The 25,277-nt window shown below is 39.5% G+C and overlaps 1 protein-coding gene across 1 annotated transcript in view; it reads left to right on the top strand.

Moving 5' to 3' along the window:
* The window catches only part of LOC140355807 (guanine nucleotide exchange factor VAV3-like), a 70,008-nt gene extending 44,993 nt beyond the window's left edge, over nucleotides 1-25,015 (top strand). The window contains exons 18-25 of the mRNA XM_072440451.1: nucleotides 54-76; nucleotides 3,291-3,315; nucleotides 5,723-5,853; nucleotides 10,775-10,840; nucleotides 14,120-14,154; nucleotides 15,071-15,187; nucleotides 21,948-22,035; nucleotides 24,785-25,015. Of these exons, the coding sequence (XP_072296552.1) occupies nucleotides 54-76; nucleotides 3,291-3,315; nucleotides 5,723-5,853; nucleotides 10,775-10,840; nucleotides 14,120-14,154; nucleotides 15,071-15,187; nucleotides 21,948-22,035; nucleotides 24,785-25,015 (716 nt within the window). The remainder of the gene's footprint in view (nucleotides 1-53; nucleotides 77-3,290; nucleotides 3,316-5,722; nucleotides 5,854-10,774; nucleotides 10,841-14,119; nucleotides 14,155-15,070; nucleotides 15,188-21,947; nucleotides 22,036-24,784) is intronic.
* The last annotated feature ends 262 nt before the right edge of the window (nucleotides 25,016-25,277 follow it).

Below are 25,277 nucleotides of genomic sequence, written 5' to 3'. Positions count from 1 at the left end.
ATAGCGTATTCCTCTCACTTTTGTCCCTGTCTGTCTCCGGCGTGACACCGCAGACTGCGCCAAGACTCGGCCCAAGGTAAGAGCGCCTGCAAACTCGCGTCAAGGTTACGGCCAAAAGCCGCGGTGTGTTCAATTACTGCGACGTGACGATAAATCAGTGCGCGCTGATACGTTCTCAACTCGACTTTGTATGAGGCGGACGTAGAGCACTTAAAAAAACGACGCAAACAACACGCCACGACTCATGTAATGACTAATGTGAATGTGTTATGTGGCGTGAGTGAGTTTGGGGGGTTCACGCCGGCCTGTCGCCATGGAGATGTTGTTGATTCGCCTGAAATGTTGAAATATATATCTTAGCGGAAAAGCAAAAAGACGTTTGAATTCTCTCAACTGCCTTTTCTTTTTAGAGTGAAAATCCAGCCAAAATGCATAATAGAGAAGAATAAAACATATATAAGTCGCACTGGAGTATGAAATGTGGTGAAAATAACAAATAATATCACATATAAGTTGCTCCAGAGTATAAGTATATAAGTATAAATATAAGTATAAGTCGCACCCCGGCCAAAACTATGAAAAAAGGTGCGACTTATAGTCCGGAAAATACGGTATGTTTTGCCACTCATTCAAGCAGCCTCTTCAGTTTGGGAAGTTGCCACCGGCTTGTCTCCATGGAGATGTTGATTTGCTTGAAATGTTCCATAATAAGGCGTTGAAATATATATCTTAGCGAATAAGCAAAAAGACGTTTGAATTCCGTCAACTGGCTTTTTCTTTTTAGAGTGACAACCGTATTTTCCGCACAATAAGGTGCACTTAAAAGCCTTTGATTTCCTCAAAAAAACAGCCTTATAATCCAGTGCGTTTTATATATGGATTAACTCTGGTTGTGCTCACTGACCTCGAAGCGATTTGTGTGGTACACGTTTTGTTTTGTTTCGTTAATGCGCCTTATAATCCGGTGAGCCTTATAGAGCGGAGAATACTGTATATTTTGCCACTCATCCAAGTAGCTTCTTCAGTTTGGGACTGTAAGAGACGGATTTAAAACGACTTTGAAACATCTCGAGTGCACTTTTTACTTGATTTTGCTTTGGACTATAAATTGGACAGAATTTCGAAGAAGATTGTGAGGGAAATACTCTAGTGAGATCTTTTTACAGTCGGCTTGGACAAAAAAAGGTTTAATCACTTGTCAATTACATCGAATAAGAAGCTATGGTTATAAAAAGCAGACAGTAAAAATGTAAAATAAAATAGATAAAATGGTGAAACGCTATATTGTGAACTGAGCTGCACAATTCGTTTATTATAAATCAAAATTAATTATCTAAATGTGGGGGGAAATAAACTAACATTCTCACTGTAAGCGGGCTTGCCTCTCCTCAGAGCTGACTTGTAACTTGTCTTATGTCCCACTGTGGAACATTCTAGGCAAATCTAAATCTCCGCCACTGGAAACTTACATAATGTGCACTTTATGTTATGCCCAAAACTAACATTAAAGGAATGACTAGAACGTGTTGAACTGTAGCTTCTTTAGAACAACATATTTTGGCTCATGTTTGATACAAATCTTGCATTTTTGACACATATTTGTGAAACATTTGCCACTTCACAAACTCATCATCAAAAGTAACATTTTAATTTGTTATAAAGGCCCGCTATTGTATGTGTAATTAGCCTTTAATAGCTTGGTACACATTAAAGTAAAGGCTATTTGTTTGGAAAAAAATCTTAAATATGGTTATGAGTTCTAGATTCATCTTCTTTCTTCAACAGTTTTGCTCTGTTAGAAAAGGCAAAATGGTCCCTTAACATTACCAGTGGCTCATAGCTTTATTGACTAAAGCACGGTATTCTTAATTGATTATAATGCATCGGAAAATGAGCATATTAGAGCATATTAGTACTTGCACTGGGAACGTACAAAGCAAAACAAACACTATAATATCCCTTTGTTTTCCGTCTGATCTCACAGTGAAAGTGTGTAGGTCTGCTGCCCACACACGGCAGACGGCGCTCTCAGCTCCACCTGCTGCTCCAGCGCTTTATATTCTTTATATTCTTAAGTGTAAACACAAGTTCACTCGCTTTAATGTAAAAGTGAAGTGGGAAAATAAAAGGTTTAAAAGAAAACGCCAACGTACTGCATTTGCCTAATGAACTGACGCTCGAAGGTCGTTTGGTGCAACAGATCGACAACAACTTACTCACAAGTATGAAATGTTTACCACAATATATACCAAATATGACCAAAATGCATTGATTCTATGTTGGTCTAAATTGTGTAACTGTAATCTTGTATGTTCTCTTTTTATATACTGTATTTATCAGATGAATAAGTCGCTCCGGAGTATAAATTAGCCAAAAACGCATAATAGAGAAGAAAAAAACATATATAAGTCGCACTAGAGTATAAGTCGCATTTTTTGGGGGAAATCTATTTGATAAAATCCAAAACCAAGAACAGACATTTCATCTGTAAATGCAGTTTAAAACAATAACAGATTAGAGAACATGGTGAATAGGTGTACGTATGCTAACGCTAACACCTTCAGCTACATGACGTATGCTAACGCTAACACCTTCAGCTACATGAGGCACAGACAGAACTGTGGTAAGTGTCTGGTATGTGAACGTAACATATGAACAGTTATTCAGATAACTATAGCATAAAGAACATGCTAACAAGTTTACCAAAGCATCAGTTTTACCCCAAATCACTAAATCCATTGAATTCTTCTTCCTCTGTGTCACTTCTAAACAACTCCACAAACTCCAGAGGAAGAGGAAGTGCAGATTCTTCTTCTTCTGTGTCACTTCTAAACAACTCCACAAACTCCAGAGGAAGAGGAAGTGCAGCTTCTTCTTCAACATGTGAAATGCGGTTGCCAGTATTAAAATAACAAACAAAATGATATAATAATGTGTAATTATATAGTATAAGTCGCACCCCGGCTAAACGATGAAAAAAGGTGCGGCTTATAGTCCGGAACATACGGTAATGTAATAAAGTTAAGCAAATGAGTCTTTTGGATGATGATGATGATTCAATTATTATAAAACCTGCTTTTTCATATGTTTCATAATTATAAACTTTAACCCTAACGTCTTCCTGGTTTAATTAAAGTTTCACAGAGCCCAATTATTCTACTTTTCTTTGGGTTTTAATTGAAAATAAATACTTACAAAGAATACAAGATCTCCTCCTCTTCTCAAATTCCTGCTCGTCTTATTTACCTTTGATGGTCACTAACATGCTCGTTTGTTTGCTTTGTCCTCAGGAAATTGCCGGCCTGCTCGACCCAGGTCAGTGCAGCTCGACCTCCTGAAAACCCGTACAAATCTGCTCGTACATCGCCGCAGTTTATTTTTAAAAAAATGGTCATTGAAAGTTCATGCATGATTGGTTTGTGCTTAAGGCCGTGGATAAACCTCACGTTTCTGATCAAATATGAATGAAGGTGAAAACAAACCTGAGCCGTTTTCTTGGAAATTGCAGACAACAAAAACTGCATTTTTTGAGAAATATACAATTTAGTGAGCAAGGTGTAGAATTTTTAGAATTTAATTTAGTTTTGATTGCAGATTTGATTTTTTTGGGTGATTTTTTATTTGTTTTTAATTGTTACAAGACACTGTTTTTTTTTAATCCATTGGCAGATATGTTTAAGATGCACTTTCTAAAATCAAGAAAAATATTTGTGGTTCAGGTAATTTTACATTTTTTTAATTGTCTGGGGTGAAAAAAGTTTTGCGAATTTAAATCTTTAAAATTTAAAACCACTAATGACATTGTAACGTTGTAAGAGCCCAAGATTCTTTCCTCACCAAAAAACACCTGGTTTCAAATTGCTTAGCTGTATTTTTTTTTTAAACTTTATTTATTTAATTTTCAAATATAAGAACATCTCACAGAAGTATGGCAGTGAAAATATCACGCTTACTGTTGTAAGAATCGTTGCAAAATTGGTCCCAGGAGTCGCTGTATCACATGAACATTCACTAAATCATCTGCCACACATATAATAACTAACATGCATAAAACAATTTAGAAAAATTCAATATTTGCCGGTTTTTAAAGCCCATTCATCAACGACATCAAATCACCTCTGTTAAAACTGCGTGGTTGTATTAGCATGTCGGAGGAGCATGTCAATTCCCTCTGCTGCCAGTAGATGGAGCGCAAACACTAATTCCTGATTGGGGAACGCCTGGCTGACAGAAATGAATGTGCGTTTTTAAATACATACAATATTTCACGTTCTACAACAATATATGCTAAAGTAAAGCTACTCAATAGTTGAAATATTTCCCTGCAGAAGATGATTTTGGCTTTGCTTGAAAGACTAGATCATGAAAGAGAGAGTGTTAATATTAATGGTTATGCTAATGCTAATATGAGAGCCAAACGTGTGATTGGGCAGACAACAAAAGCGACTTAAACGGTAAATAATGCGGCAGAAATCGCCCGCACATCCGTTCCCGTCGCTGAAATGTCGCCGGCCGTACGGGGAAAAACCACCGCCAACCGTCTTTGTGATAAATCAATTGGAGTATGAGTCTTTATGAGGCGGACAGGCGTGCTTATTGCTCATATTAAAAAGTGAGAGATTCCAATCACGGGAGGCCACTGGCAGCTCGTACTCCCCCGCGGCAGAAGAGCTATAGGCTTCGCCGTGTCTGAGGGCGATGGGCGAGCGAGGGATGCGCCGGGCGGGGGAGAGTAAGTGGCCGTGTCGCCGATGTCGACAGGAGCGCTTCGTCTTGGCTTTAGCGCGGCGCTCGTGGCTGTGTTAGTCCAATATTGTACAGGAATCAAAGAGATGAATTTTTTGGCGGGATGAGGGAATTGCTCCGGCTTCTTTTTTTTTTTTTCTTTTTTTTTTTTAAGGAAAGAGCGCGATGGAAAAAGGCAGCGGGCGCGGGATTCGAGTCTCCCGGGGCTGACGAGTTTATAACAGGAGCTGTGACGAGATATGATAAGAGTAAATACCGTATTCTCTGGACTATAAGTCGCATTTTTTTGTCATTTTATCTTGAAATGTAGACAACGAACTCTGATGAACATATTAACAGTTATTCAGACAACTATAGCATAAAGAACATGCTGACAACTTTATCAACAACAACAACAATAACAACACCTTTCTTAGGCTGAGCATTTGAACATGACCGCGGTACAGAATCCAGTGGCCAAACAAATGCTGTTGTGATTTACAATTTTGAAGTAAAAACCTATAATTGACATGGATTTGTATCTAGTTTGTCACACACACTCCAGAAATTAAAACTAATATTTTAGTCTTACCCATTGCAGCAACCCCCTCAATGACTAAATATCAGATTTCTTGATGGATAATATAATATAATATAATAAAATTAATTCTTATGTTTGAGTATGTTGTGTGTGCTATTTTCCTGTATTTTTATCGCTCTAAACTAGCCTGTAGATTGTATTTAGTGTACATTTGTATCTGCTAAAGTGAAGGTGGATACAACATAGTTTCAGCTGCAGCGTCAAAACAAAAGACAATAAAATAAAAACTGACACACATCAGTTCAGCGATTTTTTAAAAAGCTCCTTGATTTATTTTGTGAAAGCTCTGTCTTAAGTTTAGTTTAAAAAAAGCTCTATAAACATCCTTTTTTTTCTCATTACAAAGCTCTCTAGCCTCATATGCCTGTTTGTTGACCTTTGCCCTCTCTGTCACAGGTTTGCCCCGGATGGTGGCGATCAGAGACTACTGCGGCGTGCCCTGCCCCGAGTGCGGGCCCCCTCTGAGCGTCCGCACCGGGGACGTGATTGAAGTCATGTTTGCGGATCTGCACAGCTCCTGGTGGCAGGTGCGTGTCACTCTTTAACTCGACAGGTGCAGCTCTGCGGGGGGGAAAGACACGTCACGCCCCGACGGTCGACAGGGTCACGCCGTGTCTGTGAGGCGGGAAGGGGAAAATGGTGGACTGTCACACCAAGCTTTTTTTTATTTTGTTTTTTAGATTTTGTTGGCCATAGGCATTATTAGACAGAGGCAGGGTGGAATGGGGAATGAGAGCGAGAGCGAGGGGAAGACATGCAGGAAACTGTCAGAGTCTGGATTCAAACTCACGACTGCCGCACCAAGTGTAATATTTAATTAATGTATTTTTGGCCATTTTTTGTAACGTTAGTAACATTAATTGCACACTTATTAATACAAAACTGAAAACGTCGGAAAATTGCACGTTTATTTTGGACTTTGTGTGTTCTAATTTTCTTTCGATGTCTTTTCTCTATCTTTATTTTGTATTTACCGTATTTTCTGCACTATAAGTCGCACTTAAAAGCCTTTAATTTTTATCAAAAATGGCAGTGCATTTTATATATATGGATTAATTCTGGTTGTGCTCACTGACCTTGAAGCAATTTTGTGTGGTGCACGTTTTGTTTGGCTTAATGAGCCTTATAGTCCGGTGAGCCTTATATATGAAAAAAAAAGAGAATCGACCATTCATTGACAGAGCGCCTTATAATCCAGTGCAAAATAGGGTAATTTAAAACTGAAAACGTCTTAAAATTGGAGTTACCTTCTATGTTAATGAACTTTTACTGTGTGGATAAAGGAAAGTACTCCACCCGGCTTTGCCCATTGCTTCGTTCAGCCTTGATTAAATATATAATAGTTTACTGTAAAATGCTTCAAACATTTTACGCTTGCGACTTTGATGCAGAGGTACATTTTTCGCACCGTCTTTTGTACGTTCTTGTTTTTCATATTTGCACAGTACTTTTGAGTGGTTAGATGTTCTTAAAAGTTGTGCAAAAAGCCCGAGCAAAAGGTAATCTTGCTCTTCGTGATCAACTCCCGGCAAAAAGGCAGAACATTTGAACCCGATCAGAGAAAAACACACTTTTACATACGACATTATAGTTCATTTCACAGCTTTTCCCTCTCCCGCAATCGCCCCGATCCCTCCGCTGCACTCAGAGCCGCCGCCAGACGTTTACGGTGAGGTCAGTTTCAATTAGAGACTCCGGACGGACCTGGCCGCGGCCCCCCGTCCTCTCCTTCACTCCTCCAGCCAATCACACGTCGGCTGATCTAACCAATTAGCTACTGCCGCTGATTGATTATGCGCCGAGACAATAAAACAGCGCAGTCCTCGGCCGCGGCGGCGACGTTTGATGACGGCGCGTGACCCCGTGTACCGCGCTCGGGCGTCCAGCGGGTCAGAACGCTTGACCTTTTCTATTTTGGAAGGGGCGCAGATGCAGCCCATGTCCCTGGATGTTAGAGGGTTGTGCGCTTCTGAATAGTCGGGAATAATCGTTGACCGTTCTGATGATCAATGGTCATTATCTTGAGTAGAAACAGACAATAGCACATAACGTTTGGAAGAAAAATATCCTTACATTATAAATATTCAAAATTCATGTTATAACATATTCCTAGATTAAAAGGGGGTGAATTTATTACATTTTTAAATTTAAAAAAAAAAATTAAATAATAATTGCTGACTTATTGTTATTATTTTTTTCCACATTTTATGAACAAATAAACAGTAAACGAGAGTACAAATCGAAATAAGAACACAAGTAGACGTCAACTAGACATAGAAAAAAAACAAAATCACAGCTCAATTAAATGAAATAAACATTAAATGGCAATGGACCAATCAGAAAGAAAGGTGTGACTGTGAGTTTAGCTGGTTTATTTGTTCATTGAAGGTGAGATGGTTGGACTTGGTGGGAAGCCAAGTTTGGCCTATAGTGTGAAAAAAATAATTACAAAAAAAATAATAATGAAGCATTGTGGATTCTGAGCTCTAGTTTTAAAAGACAATACCATTAAATTATGTGTGCACTTGGTTATACTGTAGTTTAATAACTCAAATCCATATCGCTATAAACACTATTTGATATGACTATAGAAATTAGCAAGTCAACATAAAATTAAGACTGAATACATAATATGATTGTTAATGGTTTGTCAATTACGTCCTTTTTTAAATAACACTCAACACTACAAAAGAGCGTACAAATCTATGTCCAGCTTTGGTCTTGGTTTGATCCCTGACGTAGACGTGGTTCGGCCTTGCTCTAGTCCTGGTTTACTCCACGTCTGGTTCGAGTTTAGTCTTCCGATTTTGATGTGAACGCAGCCGTAAGTGGGTCAAATCTATGACTTTTGCTTTACAAGTTTACCATTATCGCTCCATTTTCACACCCGCTCGTAACGTTGAACCTTATAGGGCTGTAGTGGATTAAACACGCGCTCTGCCGATCGACAGACAGGGGGCAGTGGAGAGAAACTGGCAAAAGCTCGCGAGAAATGTCTGTATCTCAAAGGTCTGACCCAGTATCTGACCCAAACTGCACTCACAGGACAAACAATATATCTACAGGAAAGTACAATGTGTTTAATGTGAAAAAGGTGTATTAAGTATAACTCAGTCCGGACGTTTATGCTGTTGTCCTGTTGTTTTTTGCTGTTGTCCTGTTGTTTTTTGCTGTTGTCCTGTTGTTTTTTGCTCGACAAAAACACCATCGACCAATTAATTGACTGAACGACTTAAGACAGCACTAGAACTAGGAATGTCATGAAATCAATATTTAGTGTTACGATTATTGTTGGATAAAACAAGATTATTCACAATTACTTTAGAAACTGTGACCAAAAAACAGTGAAATCATATTTGTCTTCCTCAAGTTTGTGAACAGTTTTATGAACCTGAACTTTCTGAATTACAGATTAAAATAAAAGAGTTGGTTTTGCTATTTTGAAAAACACCAAAGCGAGAATCCCACGCAAATTGTCACACTTTTAAATTTCATAAAAGTTTCTTTTTTCTTTTCTTTTTGTCATTTACACATTTTATTTTTGTGTAAATGTTTTTTTTTTATAATTGTCTGCTGAAAACTCCGGTCACCCTTGAAAGAGAGGTTTCATTCTCAATGTTTTTTTGGTTTTGTTTTTGACCTGGTTAAACAAAAGTTCAAACAATTAATGAAAAAATATAAAAAAGAAATAAAAGAAAAGAAAAGTGACAAAAACAGGCAGATAAAAACACTTGAAATAGTCACAACTAAGATTTTTTTTTAGTTCTGATGATTATATTGTCACCTAAAAAAAACGATTTTCGATAAAGCGAACAATATTGACCTCCCTACCTATTGTAAAACCTACCGTATTTTCCGGACTATAAGTTGCACCAGCCCAAAAATGCATAATCGAGAAGAAAAACACATATTTAAGTCGCACTGGAGGATAAGTCGCATTTTTGGGGTAAATTTACTTAATAAAAGCCAAGACCAAGAACAGACATTTATTCTCTGTGGTAAGTGTCTGGTATGTTAACGTAACATATGAACAGTTATTCAGATAACTATAGCATAAAGAACATGCTAACAAGTTTACCAAAGCATCAGTTTTACCCCAAATCACTAAATCCATTGAATTCTTCTTCCTCTGTGTCACTTCTAAACAACTCTGCAAACTCCAGAGGAAGAGGAAGTGCAGATTCTTCTTCTGCGTCGCTTAAAGCCTAGAGCGCCCTCTTGTGGTTGTCAGTGTGAAAATAATCAACATGTGAAATGCGGTTGCCAGTGTTAAAATAACGAATAATATCAATGTAAGTCGCACCCCGGCCAAAACTATGAAAAAAGGAAAATACGGTCATTCATATTTAAAATCAAACCACATTTTTTGGTGTTTTCCTCTTTCTTTCTTTCTTTCTTTCTTTTGTCTTTTGGCCTGCACCGTTGCCTGTATCCCGCCCGTTTGTTTACGCTGAGCCCTCTCCGCGGGGCGCCTCTATCTCCGCGCTCCCCGGTGGCGCCAGAGGATGGAATTACAGAACACTGAGAATTCATATCCCCCGTTACCCAGAAGGCAATTATCCCCCATCCCAGCGGCAGAACAATACAATCAATCATCCTAATTTCATTTGATCCTCTGCCGCCGCCTGTTTATGCCCAGGCCGTAATAGGTTTAATCTTCATCATACGCCTATCACGCCGTAACAAATAGGGAAAGGCTTTTGAAAAAGACGGGGCGAGAAAAAATAAATTAAAAAAAAATCTTTCAGCTTTGATGAAATGTTATTACGCGGAATGAATCATAGAAACGGGCAAAGAGTCGCGTCTGCAATTTAGTTACCGCTCCCCTCCGATCTGCACGCTCACGGATAAAAGCGTTTGATTGGCCGATAAAAGCAGATGAAGGGGGACGGAGGGAATAAGCAAGGCCGGCGCACAAAGCCACGTCCAGTGTTCGTTTGTTCTCACGCAACGGACTTCAAAATTGACCTCTTTGAAAACACCGTGCGTAAATTCACACGAAGAAGAAGCGCATCGGCCCATTCGCATGATACACCGCTTCGACTTGATATAACGACACGACGAGGCGGGGATCGATAGCTAAGCGGGAGTAATTTGTGGGCTGAATTGGTTCGCTCGGCCGAGAAAATACTCGCTAATGCCGCTTATTTTAAGAACAAACGCGTTTCATATGAGGTGATCTGCACCTCCGGGCGGTTCTGGCTAGTTTTTTTATGATTATTTTATCTTTTATATTACTGGATAAAACAGGTTTGTTATTGTAGGTCTTTTTTCGACGCGCTCATAATTAAGTCAGGGATACAAACGAGATGCGCTGCTTGTTGCGCGCTAATTGCCGAGGGTTTATTGGAGCCTAGTGAGAAAGAGGTGCTCCCAGACAAATTTAATGCGATTAACTTGTTTGTGTTTGTTGTTTCTTTTTCCCTCTCCTCCTTCTTTTTGTTGCAGGGGAGAATCCTGGCGACGAGCAGAATTGGCTTCTTTCCCAGTGACGCTGTGAGGCCCTGCCCCTGTGTAAGCGCTCAATCAGGACATTTACAATCCAGTTTAGGTGTCTTTGTGCCGCTCCAAAGTCATGATAAATAAAGAGCGGTAAACAGTAGGTGAAAGTGGATTCAAACATACATGTATTAGTATTCATGTATGTTTAATCTGCGTTATTATTCAAATTCATGCACCCTTGAAGGTAATTGATTTAAAAAAAAAGTGTCTATGACAGGTTGGACCGCTCACTGAACTAAAATGCAGTTAAGATAAGTATATTTCAAATAGAGCTAAACATTTTACACATTTTTATTCCAGAATAGCTATTTGTAATTGTACTTCCTGTTTGTACTTGGTGACATCGCACTAGGAATTTACCAAGCAAACACTGGGCAAAAACTCATCTAATATCACTCTTTTTCAATTTGACAAATACAAATAAATGAGAGCACCTTTATTTTGTTGAATTAGTGTTTAGAGAGTCAAAAAAGTTGTTTCTTTGTGTAAATTATGCATAAACTTGTCCCTGGTATATCATCTTTCGACAGATTTTTCAACGTTTTCTCCACAAATACCTGCCCGACTGGTGTAAAACTATAATTTATATGTACAACAGGTATAATACACTAAATCAAGTCAAAATCATAAAAGCCTGTCATACCCACTTTATGTTTAGACATTTATTTAGCTCCTGTTTAAGGCCTGGTTTGAACTGGTTTAGTCTTGGTTTAATGTTTAGTTCTGGTCTGATCTCATGGCCTTAATCAACAGATAAGAGCACTTCTGGAAAGGCATCTGGCATAAAATCTCTGTCAATTCCATGTTCAAGTCCATGAAATATTTATTTGTTTCCAGTTAAGAGAAACATGCTAAAAGACCTTTTTATAATAGTCAAATAAGAACGAATCATTTTAAATTTAAATTAATAACTCACTTTATTGTGTATATTCTCCCGAGATAAGCATATTTTGACCCTTGTTTGTTTAGTAATGTATTTAGAAAGTGTAAATATGTGCTGCCCAGTGGTCCAGTGGTTAAGTCACAGCACATGTGCTAGGTGCAGCCAGACACAGTGCCATGACTCTGATGATTTACTGCATGTCTCATTCCCCATTTCACCCTGTCCTCTCCTTTCTAATAAAACACACGGGCAACAGAATCTTAAAAAAGAAAGTATAAAAATACAATAGAAATAATAATTTGACTTGCCAGCTAATTGAAATAAAAACCTCTGACTAGTTGACTAGAATAATAACTAAAAATATAGCCGCAAGCGGCAATGATCGGCCCTCGCCACGCCGCCGCCACACCGCCGCCACGCCGCAAGAGGAGGGGGCGCTAACGCGCCCCAATTGTCCTTTTATTACGCCTACTGCTGAATCTGTGACGCTGTCACATCTTCTCCCCTTTGTTTTACCATCAAAAAGCTATTTTATTTTGAATTCTTGGCAAAATGTGCGGCTTTGCCGCACAGACACCGTGACTCTTTGAATAAAAATGTGGATAACTTTTGATGGTCCTGAAGATGAGTCTCACCAAATTTCAGGTTAATATGTCTAACGCCCTGGGAGGAGTTTGTGAAAGTCTAAAGTGTAAACATGTTCTGGCAATTTCCCCATTGGAATAACATGAAAGGTTTCGGTCATCGTTACGGCAACGCCATAACAATTATGACATGGGTCTCATTGACTTTTTTGATGGGGATGCCAAAATTGAGTTGTGTGTCAAATTTCATATAATTTCGCAAAACTAAACATTTAACCTCCATATAAAATCTGTAGGGGGCGCTGTGGCGCCAAATGAATTTATTTCACTTCAAGTAGGTTTAGGGCAAAGAGTTTAACAACTGATTCTAATTTGACGCAATTCAGACTTTATCTGCGCAAACGGCAGAAATTTTAAATATTGGAGATTTCTGAAATTCTAGCTACAGTTTGCGGCTTCGCCGCACCGAGACCGTGAGAGGTATCAATGTAATTTGGATAACTTTTGATGTCCCACTCCTCAGTAGCATTTTCACCAAATTTCAGCTTTTTAGGGCCAACGCCCTGGGAGGAGTTCGTAAAAGTACGACGTTTGGAAAAACTCCGAAGTCATGTTTAGCCATTTTTGAAGCAATATGGCCGACATTTGGTTGGGCGGACGGCGTTGCCGTAATAATATTTTTTACTTCTCTTGTCACCATCTACCTCTGCGCCAAATTTCATGATTCTACGATCAGATTTTTTTTGGGTCATTTCCCATCTCTCAATGCATTTTTGGTACATTTGGGGGCGCTGACGCGCCAATTTTTTTTGTTTTAGAAAAGGGAAATAGCCAGAATGTAGAGAGGCACGATTTTTAGAGGTGTGAACATTTTTGTGACTTTTCGTCAATGTTCACTGGGTGAAAAATAGGGGGGTTGGTCCCGAGAAGAATAAGAAGAAGAAGAAGAAGAAGAAAGAATAATATTCCGATGCGAAAACAATGTTTCCCATTTTTCAAATATCATAAACTATACATTTTCGGAAAGCGCTCGCGCTTTCCTACCTCATGGTGTGGGTCCCTGGTCACTGACGGGTACTTTCGTTAATTTTGAGTGGGCTCCGCCCACTTTGTGTTTTTGGCCCTCTATACAGTAATAATGTTCAATTTTTGCATTACATGCTTATATGCACGGAACATGCAAGAGATGGGGAACGTATTCGTGAGCTACTTAGCGCAAATGAGTGCTTTATAATGAGTGCTTCGCGGTCGTCATCTCAATGTAAAGTGCTCGTTTAGTGCGCACTTTTGCACGGGCTTCGCCCGTTTACAACGGTAATGTTCCATTTTCCTACTACTAATTAGTATGCACGGGGCGTGCATGAGTGAAGGTGTGCGTTAGTGAGTGTTTGGAAGTGGGCGAGCGCTTCGCGCTCGATTTCGTGCGCACTACGTGCGCACTTTCGCAGCCGTGCTTCGCACGGCCTTACGAGATTAATAGGCCTCTCGCCAGCTTGTGGCGCTCGGGCCTAAGTGTTTGTTGCAGCTTCAGTTCAAAGGAAACAAAAAGAGAAGATTCATGAGTGTAAAACATCTAATGAAGTTATTTGGTTTGAGAGAAATAGATGTAATGTGTGAGATTGAAACAGGGAACAGCTGAACACAATAAAAAATGACAAAATCAATACATGTTCAGTGTGATTATAATGGTTCAAAAGATAATGGCTCCTTTCCGTGTCGCTGCAAACAAATGTTGTCTCTTTCTTTTGCACATGTTTGTGCCAATTGTGCTTCATATTTGCTTCAATAAATCACAAAATAACAACAACATTTGTCCTCGTCCAGGTCCCAAAACCGGTGGAATACTCGGGGCAGCCATGGTAAGTACAACTCTAACTACAGTATGTATAACAATCACAGTAATCTCAAAGTGTCATTATAGGGTCCTGTAATCAAACTTTATAACATACAATCAACTACACAGCTTTTTTTTTTATAGAATTCCCTGTTTTTTATACAGTAATGTTGCTTTTTAATTCTGTCAAACAAGTGGACAAAGTCAGTATTAAAGGACACATGTTATACAAAATACACTTTTTATGAACTTTTATCCATGTAATAATACAGTTCCCTCATCAAAAACACACCTGGACTTGTATTTAGCTTTGTAGTTACTCTCAGAAAACACGCAGTTTCAAGTTTCCCAGATTTGTGACGTCAAAAGAAGGACATTTACAACTGCGCGCTTACGTTAGCATGTCGCGGCAAGCTAGCCTTTGTTTTTCTCCCCATGATAATTCCCTCTGCTGCCAGTAGAGGGAGTTCTATAAAGGAGCTATAAAGTAATGTGCATATACATTATTTTAAGTTCTAAGATATGATTTGCCAAAGTAAATCTACTCAAGAGCATGTTTGAATGTCGGTAACGATACAATTAATGCATTACCGTATTTTCCGGACTATAAGTCGCACTGAAGTATAAGTCGCACTAGCCAAAAAAAATGCTAAATAAAGAAAAAAAACATACATAAGTTGGACTGGAGTATGAACTGTAGTTGCAAGTGTGAAAATAACAAATAATATCACATATAAGTCGCTCCGGAGTATAAGTATATAAGTATAAATATAAGTATAAGTCAAAACTATGACACCCCGGCCAAAACTATGAAAAAATAAAGAAAAAATACGGTAATAGGTGTCCTTTAAACATCCTGGCCTCCTAAAGAACAATAAATACATGAATACATAACGTTTAATTTTTTATTGATGCTGTTGCATGTTGTGACGCTGGCTCAGGTTCGCAGGGCCCATGGACAGGTCCCAGGCCGAAGAGGAGCTGCAGGACCAGGACCACGGCACTTACCTGATCCGAAACAGGAGCAAAGAATGCACGGAGTACGCCATCAGCATCAAGTGAGTGACAGCAAAGTACAGACAGCACGAGTTCTTATTCACAGAAGTAATCAGTCTTTATTTCAGGCTGCTATTGAACAATTCAAAGACAAACAGTCACATTTTTAGCGGCACGTTGCAATTTGTATTTAAAATATATTGTAAATTAAATATATTTACATTTTTATCCCAAAACCCATTGCATATAAATGTGCTTTTTTGTTGGATTTATTTGAACAAAAAAAAATACAAATAAACACAATTATTGGGATTTTTCACACGATTGCAATTGCGATTCGATTAACGATTTATGTTTTGCAATGAAGTCGGATTCTCTTCAAAGTGCGCACTGTAAACAACTCCAGGAGCATATTTGAGGAGACATTTGAGAGAAGACTGAAATATGACATGTTTTTAGAGAGATTTTTCTATTAAAAGAAAGGATTAGGTATGTCACCATTTCATATTTAAGTGTAACGATTATTGTGAGGATGAACATTGTGATTTAACGACCAAAACAACAATACAATCCAAACTGTTCTTTCCTTCTTGTTTTCTTAACACATTACTGCTCCTCACTACGCGACCTGCTTTATGAAATCAAACTTTCTGAATGATTAATTTGACATAAACAGCAAGATAACAAAGAAATGTATATTTTAAGTTTACTTTTTTGAGGAAAGTCTGAGAAGAAACTAATCCTAACTAAAAAATACCTAATTTTGTTAGAAGATTGGAGATAGATAGATAGATAGAAAAATGTAATAACACTTTCTTCTAAAAATGTCACGATTATAATGTTTTAGTCTTTACGATTACATTGTGACCTAAATAATCACGATAATTGATTAATCTTATGATCTTAACATCCATAGACAGGATTTCTTTGTTTTTTAACTAAATCATTGCAGCCTTTGCAATTTGATCAAATGTGATTCATCGTGCAGCTCTAATGTGACAATCCACACCAAGAACACGCAGTAAGTTCTAGTTTGACAAGGATGCAAGTTCTGTCGCTCTGTTCTGCGTAGTGTTTATTCTTGGACCACTCGGACCTCTATGAATTAAACCAGTCTGCTCGTCACTGACCCTATGGACCCTCTGGACCCTCTGGCCCCTCTGGACCCTGTGGCCCCTCTGGACCCTCTGGACCCTCTGGACCCTCTGGTGCATAGACTGTTAATATCTGGACTCTAGATCCTTTTGACTTTGGACTCTGGACCCTAAAGACCCCCAGCTCCTGAGTCCATCTGTGAGTTTGTTCCGTCTGTCCACTCCAGTTGTTTTTGGTCCAGATTCTAATCATTTTAAGAGCTTTTGTCAGTGGTTCCGCCCCTTTTACTCGACACACGTGGTACCTCTGTAGTCGGCTTCTGCTCTGATGTGTGGTGTACTTTTTTGCTGTCGCAGTGGTTACTTCACAGTTTGGATCCTGTAAACATTTGCATATGGCTAAACAACATTGTACCCTTTACACTCTGAAGTCATAGTTTGTGTTAATCGAGTCAGACGGATGAATAAAAGGCTTTCCAGAATTCTATTTACTTTTTTTACTTTACCTGCAAAAAATATATCATAGAGATTATAGTCTAAAATAAAACCTTTCTACTTCCATTAATAATAATAGTAAATCAAACTTCAATAGTGCTTTTTGGTCCCCCAAAGATGCCTTCAAAACTATTTCACTAGCAAGGACCACGCCACAACAATGAAATACGAAAGAATGTTTATTTATAATAGTGATGAGAGATCGATGAGAGATCGATGAGATGAGAGAGATCGATGAGATGAGAGAGATTGATGAGATGAGAGAGATCGATGAGATGAGAGAGATCGATGAGATGAGAGAGATTGATGAGATCGATCGATGAGATGAGAGAAATCGATGAGATGAGAGAGATCGATGAGATGAGAGAGATTGATGAGATGAGAGATTGATGAGATGAGAGATCGATGAGAGAGATCGATGAGATGAGAGATTGATGAGATGAGAGAGATCGATGAGATGAGAGAGATCGATGAGAGAGATCGATGAGATGAGAGATCGATGAGATGAGAGAGATCGATGAGAGATCGATGAGATGAGAGAGATCGATGAGATGAGAGATTGATGAGATGAGAGAGATCGATGAGAGAGATCGATGAGATGAGAGATTGATGAGATGAGAGAGATCGATGAGATGAGAGAGATCGATGAGATGAGAGATTGATGAGATGAGAGAGATTGATGAGATGAGAGAGATTGATGAGATGAGAGAGATCGATGAGATGAGAGAGATCGATGAGAGAGATCGATGAGAGAGATCGATGAGATGAGAGATCGATGAGATGAGAGAGATCGATGAGATGAGAGAGATCGATGAGAGAGATCGATGAGAGAGATCGATGAGATGAGAGATCGATGAGATGAGAGAGATCGATGAGATGAGAGAGATCGATGAGATGAGAGAGATCGATGAGATGAGAGAGATCGATGAGATGAGAGAGATCGATGAGAGAGATCGATGAGATGAGAGATCGATGAGATGAGAGAGATCGATGAGATGAGAGAGATCGATGAGAGAGATCGATGAGATGAGAGATCGATGAGATGAGAGAGATCGATGAGAGAGATCGATGAGAGAGATCGATGAGATGAGATCGATGAGATGAGAGAGATCGATGAGATGAGAGAGATCGATGAGATGAGAGAGATCGATGAGATGAGAGAGATCAATGAGAGGGATCGATGAGATGAGAGAGATCGATGAGATGAGAGAGATCGATGAGATGAGAGATTGATGAGATGAGAGAGATCGATGAGATGAGAGAGATCGATGAGATGAGAGATTGATGAGATGAGAGAGATCGATGAGATGAGAGAGATCGATGAGATGAGAGATTGATGAGATGAGAGAGATTGATGAGATGAGAGAGATCGATGAGATGAGAGAGATCGATGAGAGAGATCGATGAGATGAGAGATCGATGAGATGAGAGAGATCGATGAGATGAGAGAGATCGATGAGAGAGATCGATGAGAGAGATCGATGAGATGAGAGATCGATGAGATGAGAGAGATCGATGAGATGAGAGAGATCGATGAGATGAGAGAGATCGATGAGATGAGAGAGATCGATGAGATGAGAGAGATCGATGAGAGAGATCGATGAGATGAGAGATCGATGAGATGAGAGAGATCGATGAGATGAGAGAGATCGATGAGAGAGATCGATGAGATGAGAGATCGATGAGATGAGAGAGATCGATGAGATGAGAGAGATCGATGAGAGAGATCGATGAGATGAGAGATCGATGAGATGAGAGAGATCGATGAGATGAGAGAGATCGATGAGAGAGATCGATGAGAGAGATCGATGAGATGAGAGATCGATGAGATGAGAGAGATTGATGAGATGAGAGAGATCGATGAGATGAGAGAGATCGATGAGAGAGATCGATGAGATGAGAGATCGATGAGATGAGAGAGATCGATGAGATGAGAGATTGATGAGATGAGAGAGATCGATGAGATGAGAGATTGATGAGATGAGAGAGATCAATGAGATGAGAGAGATCGATGAGAGAGATCGATGAGATGAGAGATCGATGAGATGAGAGAGATCGATGAGATGAGAGGGATCGATGAGAGGGATCGATGAGAGATGGCTGGGTAGAGACTCAGGATGGGGGCTCTGTCTCGGGTAATCAGCCGATTCAGAATCCCCCTCCACGGATGGTGATGTGTTAAGGTGAAGATGATAGAGACATGGGGTGGGAGGGTGGGGTCGAGAGAGCAGAGACAACAAGAGATGCGGGGATTGGCCTGTGCATATATAGGCCTTCTGGGTAATAAGAGGCAAGGTTAAAGAGTGGAGGTGTGGTTGTTTTTTCTCTGCATTTCTCTCCTTTCTGTCAAGTTGAAAGAGTTGTTGTGACTATGTAGTGTCCATCATCCTTTAAATGATGCATTATACAAACCTTTAATGACCAGTTTTAATCGCTCTGAAATTATGATTGGATATTGCGCACATGTATGTGAGCACAACGCCTGTACTTTAGCCTTTCACATCATCAACACAAGCTCTGTCTCTAAAAGCATCTCAGGGAAGACATGGACATGACTCTCAGTACATGGCTCCTTTTTGTTTAAGTTATCTGTTTCTTTTTTATTACACTTCTGTGCTTATCTGTTTCTGTACCTAATATGTGTTGCAACACTGGAATTTCCCCATTGTGGGACAAATAAAGGTTATCTTATCTTGCCGACAATTATTTACTGCCATAGATCATCTCTTGAAACCAGCAGAAAGCTTTCGTAGCTGTCCAGCATTTGAAAACCAGCCCTCAACGCTGACAAGACTAAGCTCACGTTTTCACACGTTAAGAAGGCGCCTCGGTCTGTTCCAGTAGTGTCCACTCTTGAAGGGAACGTCATAGAAGTGGTTCATGAATACAAATACCTCTGCGTCTTGATTGATGACTCCCTCACTTTTAAACCACACACAGAAAAACTTTAACCTGGCTCACGGCAGATTGATCCGTGCCTCCCTCTGAACGGAGCTCTTCACATTAATCAATCTTTGAAGGCTTTCGCCGAAAGCGATCGGGATGTTAAGAAAAGTACTTCACATGGATTGGTCGAAGCGTCACGTCCGTGGAAGAAGCAGAAGAGTCCAGAGTTCGGAAAAGCGCAGCCGCCGTCCTCGTCCGCAAATGTACAAAGCGCCCAAACCTCAATGCTGCTCTGTGATTGGTTCTAGTCCTGAGTGTCCAGTGTGTTGGCTGTGCGATGGTGGTCCAACCGCTTCCACCGTTTCACTTTGCCATCTGTTCTAAAACTAGTGCACACGGCCAAAAACATGTGCGTGGGAATATTAGCGAAGTGCAAAAGGGTCTGCGAGAGCTGGAATTATAGATTTTAATACTGTATTTCCCAGACTATAAGTCGCACCTTTTTTCATAGTTTTGCCCGGGATGCAACTTACACTCCAGAGCGATTTATGTGATATTATTTGTTATTTTCACACTGACAACCACAAGAGGGCGCTCTAGGCTCTAAGCGACGCAGAAGAAGAATCAGCACTTCCTCTTCCTCTGGAGTTTGTGGAGTTGTTTAGAAGTGACACAGAGGAAGAAGAATTCAATGGATTTAGTGATTTGGGGTAAAACTGATGCTTTGGTAAACTTGTTAGCATGTTCTTTATGCTATAGTTATCTGAATAACTGTTAATATGTTACGTTAACATACCAGACACTTACCACAGTTCTGTCTGTGCCTCATGTAGCTGAAGGTGTTAGCGTTAGCATACGTACACCTATTCACCATGTTCTTTAATCTGTTATTATTTTAAACTGCATTTCAAGATAAATTGTCTGTTCTTGGTCTTGGATTTTATGGAATAAATTTCCCCCTAAAAATGAGACTTATACTCCAGTTTGACTTATATATGTTTTTTCTCCTCTATTATGCATTTTTTGGCTGGTGAAAATGAGATAATCTAGCTTTACAACTCGGCTACCGTACTGTCGTTGCGTAACTATCAGGTCTATCTTCATGTTCAGTGTTGGGATCCTATAGCCGCCTCCACCTGAAACAAGGCACATGCAACATATAACTCAAGCTCCATCAATAATTCATCCCTAACCATATATTCATAAACGACCGGACCCTCCTCATCTGTTTTACCCCCCACCGGCAGATTTACAACGCACATCCGTGCAGAGAAAGTCGCCTGCAGCCGTTTGTGCATTCAGAAGACCGCGCCGCATTATCACGCCGCGTGCCGCTCACATGACAGGAAGTGGATTAGAGAGGATCAGGTGTATATCATCTGCTGTCGGTCACAAATGGAGATGAATCTGAAGCGGTCGCATCGCCGAACGGGGGTTTTCGAAAGAAGCGCTCGACGATGCAGTGATAGTTTTCGTCGTCGTTTGCATTTTGCTCAAAGATTTTCTATATACAGTATTTTCCGAACTATAAGTCGCACTGGAGTATTAGTCGCACCAGCCAAATATAGATAATAGAGAAGAACAAAACATATATAAGTCGCACTGGAGTATAAGTCGCATTTTTGGGGAAATTCATTAGATGAAATCCAAGACCAAGAACAGACATTTAATCTGTAAATGCAGTTTAAAATAATAACAGATGAGAGAACACGGTGAATAGGTGTACGTATGCTAACGCTAACACCTTCAGCTACATGACGTATGCTAACGCTAACACCTTCAGCTACATGAGGCACAGATAGAACTGTGGTAAGTGTCTGGTATGTTAGCGTAACATATGAACAGTTATTCAGATAACTATAGCATAAAGAACATGCTAACAAGTTTACCAAAGCATCAGTTTTACCCCAAATCACTAAATCCACTGAATTCTTCTTCCTCTGTGTCACTTCTAAACAACTCCACAGGAAGAGGAAGTGCAGATTCTTCTTCTGCGTCACTCAGAGCCTAGAGCGCCCTCTTGTGGTTGTCATGTGAAAATAACAAATGATATCACATATAAGTCGCACCCCGGCCAAAGCTATTAAAAAAAGTGCGACTTATAGTTCGAAAAATACAGTATTTGAAGGTGTTTGCTTGTGTCGTCTCAAAGTTGTGACGTTGAGATTAAGTGATTTTTGCATGTGGCACAGTTTTGTGACAACTGTCCCCATCCGCAGTGTGATTTATGAAACTTTTGAAACATTTTGTTAATATTGAACAATGATTACAGAATTGCATTAGAGGATTACAGGATTATAACTGCTTTCTTGTCGCTGATTCCCTTTGTCTTATTCCTCTTGCGCAGGTTCACCGACAAAGTCAAACACATCAAGATCCTGACCAAAGATAACTGCTTTTACATCGCCGAGGCTCGACTCTTCAAGACTGTGCTGGTAAATCAAGACCATTTAACACAAAAGAGAGTGGACTTCCTGGTGTTTGCGGTGACACACACGCTCTAAATCTGATTACTGTCAGATTTCTGGTGTAAACAGCGAACTCTGGTGCGAGTATTGTGATTTCATTCTGTCAGATTACACACATCAGATTTTATGCTTTCATTTTTAACTCCGGAAATCTAATGATAATCTGATTTTTGTGATAATTATTACTTACTTTACATTAATGCTTGGACAATATTCAGTTTGCTGTTTTTGGTTTGCTAATTCCCCTCTCTCATCCGTCATATGAACCAACAAAAAATTGCTATATTATATTATTTTATTTGTTTTGGGCAAATATTCTGCCAAAAACTAGACACAAGACACATGGAAAACATGACATAGACGTTCCAATTTTACATATAGCAATCTGCCCTATGACTGGTATAGAGAGGAATATGTTTTTATAGCTGCTCAGGTATCTTTTTATTGCACATTTAAAACATTTTCAGTAACATTGACATTTGAGACGAGACTGAAGTATGAACAAGTCTAAATTACACACATTTAGACCAAGATTTTGTACATAATGAGAATCCATGGTAACAGACTTTTGATCGTGTTTGCAGAGAACGTTATTTTGCCCAAACAATATCAGCCTTTGCAACCAGTTAAATTGCAATGATTAAACTTGGGCTGAAGATGCAGTTAGAGGTCGTAGATGTATCAAAAAGGATCACAATTGTATCATAATTAAGCTCCGTCAAGAGATGAGAGAAATAAAATGAACACAAACTTGCGGTGTATTCTTTCAAACAAGGTAATAAAGTGATATTAAGGTTTAATTTTACAATACTTTCCCTCACCTTTTGTGTGATACCGCTTATTATAGGACATTTTCCACCATAATATTCTGAATATATGAGTCTGAATATCGTTATTGGGAGGATATAAATAAATATCAAGATATGGGGGACAAGCTGAACCGGAAATTACATATTGCACCTTTTAATCTAAATGCAGTAGCGTGCGGTGACTTTTATGGATGGGCAAGCAGACGTGGGGTGTTATTCAATATTTAGTGGATAACGTTTGCAAAAGTGGAAAAAAAACTGAATATGCGAGGGTGAATTTTAAACGCTGGTCTCCTAAGGGAAGGGCGAATGCCTTGTCCACTGAGCTGAACTCACATACCTGAAAATACTGCTGAATGGACCAAATAGTCTCACTTCACAAATCAATTCATTACACACGTTAGCTCTGTGTTTTAAATGCCTGTATTTCTAACTAACATCTAATCATTATGAACGTGAACAGAGCCTCAGCTACAAAGACTTTTAAGTCCGTTAGTTGAAACTTGCTGCTGCTGTTGCTTCTCCTCTGTACGTGCTCAGTTAGGGCAAACGCTGCAAACATCCTTGATTCTCACACAGGTTTCTTCAGCAGGTTTGAGCTCAGATCCGTGGGTTTGAGGCTGTTGGTCCTCAGAGCATGTGCAGAGCTCTAAAACAAGCTGCTGTCCGCTCTGGTTCTAAAAGCTCTGAACAAAAAGAACCAAGCTTCCCGCAGTACTGCTCAGTGGCCCGTAGATGCCACTAAAAGACACTGTGACTTCAGCCAAGCTTCAGATGGAGAATTGAGGGGAAAACAGCCTTATTTGGATATATTTTGGACCAATTTATATATAGTTGTTACACGAGGCACTTTTTGATTTGTTTGATCAATCACTGCTTTCTTTGATTGCCCTGAGCACACGACACTTTCTAAATGATCTTGGCCTTCCAACAATGTAACATCTGACCTGCCAATTCAGAATTACAAAGAAGTATTAGGGCAATTTAGAGATGAAAAAAGAAAATGAAAAATAGGAGAGCAAATTGACAAGTTTTCAAACATGCAAATTAAAACTAGCAAAAATAAATAAAATAGCAACATTCCAAGAAATGCAAACAGAAACAGCCCATTGCAGCAGAGGTTGCTTTTAGAGAAGGAAACGATCCTCATCAGTTCATCATATTGGACTGTCCCAGTGTTATAGGACACAAACTAACATTGGTCTGGACTGTTCAGCTTGTGTGTGTGAGTTATGTCTTGTTATCGTGGCCGTACAATGCATTGCATAGGCTAAACAATCAAATGTCCACACAACATTTTGGAAATTGCCCATCTCCACAATCTACTTTCCCTCTTTCAACTTTATTATATTTTATACTGTTCAGGTCAAAGTTTAGGTCTTCCACACAGTTATATTTACACATATATGACTTCTAGCATCTACCGTCTCATCAAAGTCCAAAGAATAGCACACATTGACAAACGACAGTCATAAACAATATCTTTGTAGTTTATCCAAGGCAAATGTCACCCAAGGCTTGCTCTAGTTTGCTGCCATAAATCAGTATTCCTCCTGTAAGTGGCATCCAAAACAAACCTCCTCCGATCCACATAGTACAACGTTCTAGCAAATCAGATATTTTCAGGCAAATTTTCTACTCTTTTCTTCCAAATTTGTTTATAAACACAAACAACAACAACGTGTACGTTTTTTCTAGCACTTCTTTCACTTTTCCGGTAGCTTTGCTTGTTTAAACTCGATATTATGCTATTCTATGTTTCCTTTCATCTATAAGTGGCCCTGATACGGCTTTGCACAGAATAATCTTTTCTACACTCGTTCTTGTATATTTACCTGCTCTCTGTAAACACGTCCATTCTAATGCAAAGCCGCTGTGCTCATGTCATTGTGCATGCCTTCACACAGGAGCTGGTGGAGTATTACAAGCAGCACTCGCTAAAGGAGGGCTTCAGCAGTCTGGACACCACTCTGCTCGTCCCCTTTAGGGAGCTGTCCAGTGGAAACGTGCCCAGGACCATTACAAAGGCGGCCGGTGGTGAGTGCACTTCACACAGTCTCCGCAGAGTTCCCCCAGACGCAGACGTTAACGGGAAAGGCAGGAACGAGGACGATGATGACGGATATATTTGTTCTTGAACCAATACTGATGTGTTTTTATGTTTGTCTGCATGAACTTATGTTAATCTTATCACAGGTGTCGACTAAATCCATCTTACTTATACTGTTTGTACTGATTCTGGATCATCAGGATCATCAGGATATGACAGGGTTTAATGTCAGATAGTTTTCATGTAAATTGATAGCGTTTATTAAACATCTTTTCTGTCCAAAAGTTGCGTCGTAAACAACTTCCAGGAGCATTTGCGTTTAGGAGAAGGCTCAAATATGAACCGATGAA

The sequence above is a fragment of the Eucyclogobius newberryi genome, unplaced genomic scaffold (assembly GCF_026437365.1).
Source record: "Eucyclogobius newberryi isolate DKJ021-1_F unplaced genomic scaffold, fEucNew1.0.hap1 SCAF_12, whole genome shotgun sequence".
In the NCBI taxonomy this organism is placed as follows: Eukaryota; Metazoa; Chordata; class Actinopteri; order Gobiiformes; family Gobiidae; genus Eucyclogobius; species Eucyclogobius newberryi.
This window is presented reverse-complemented; position numbering and strand designations above follow the sequence as displayed.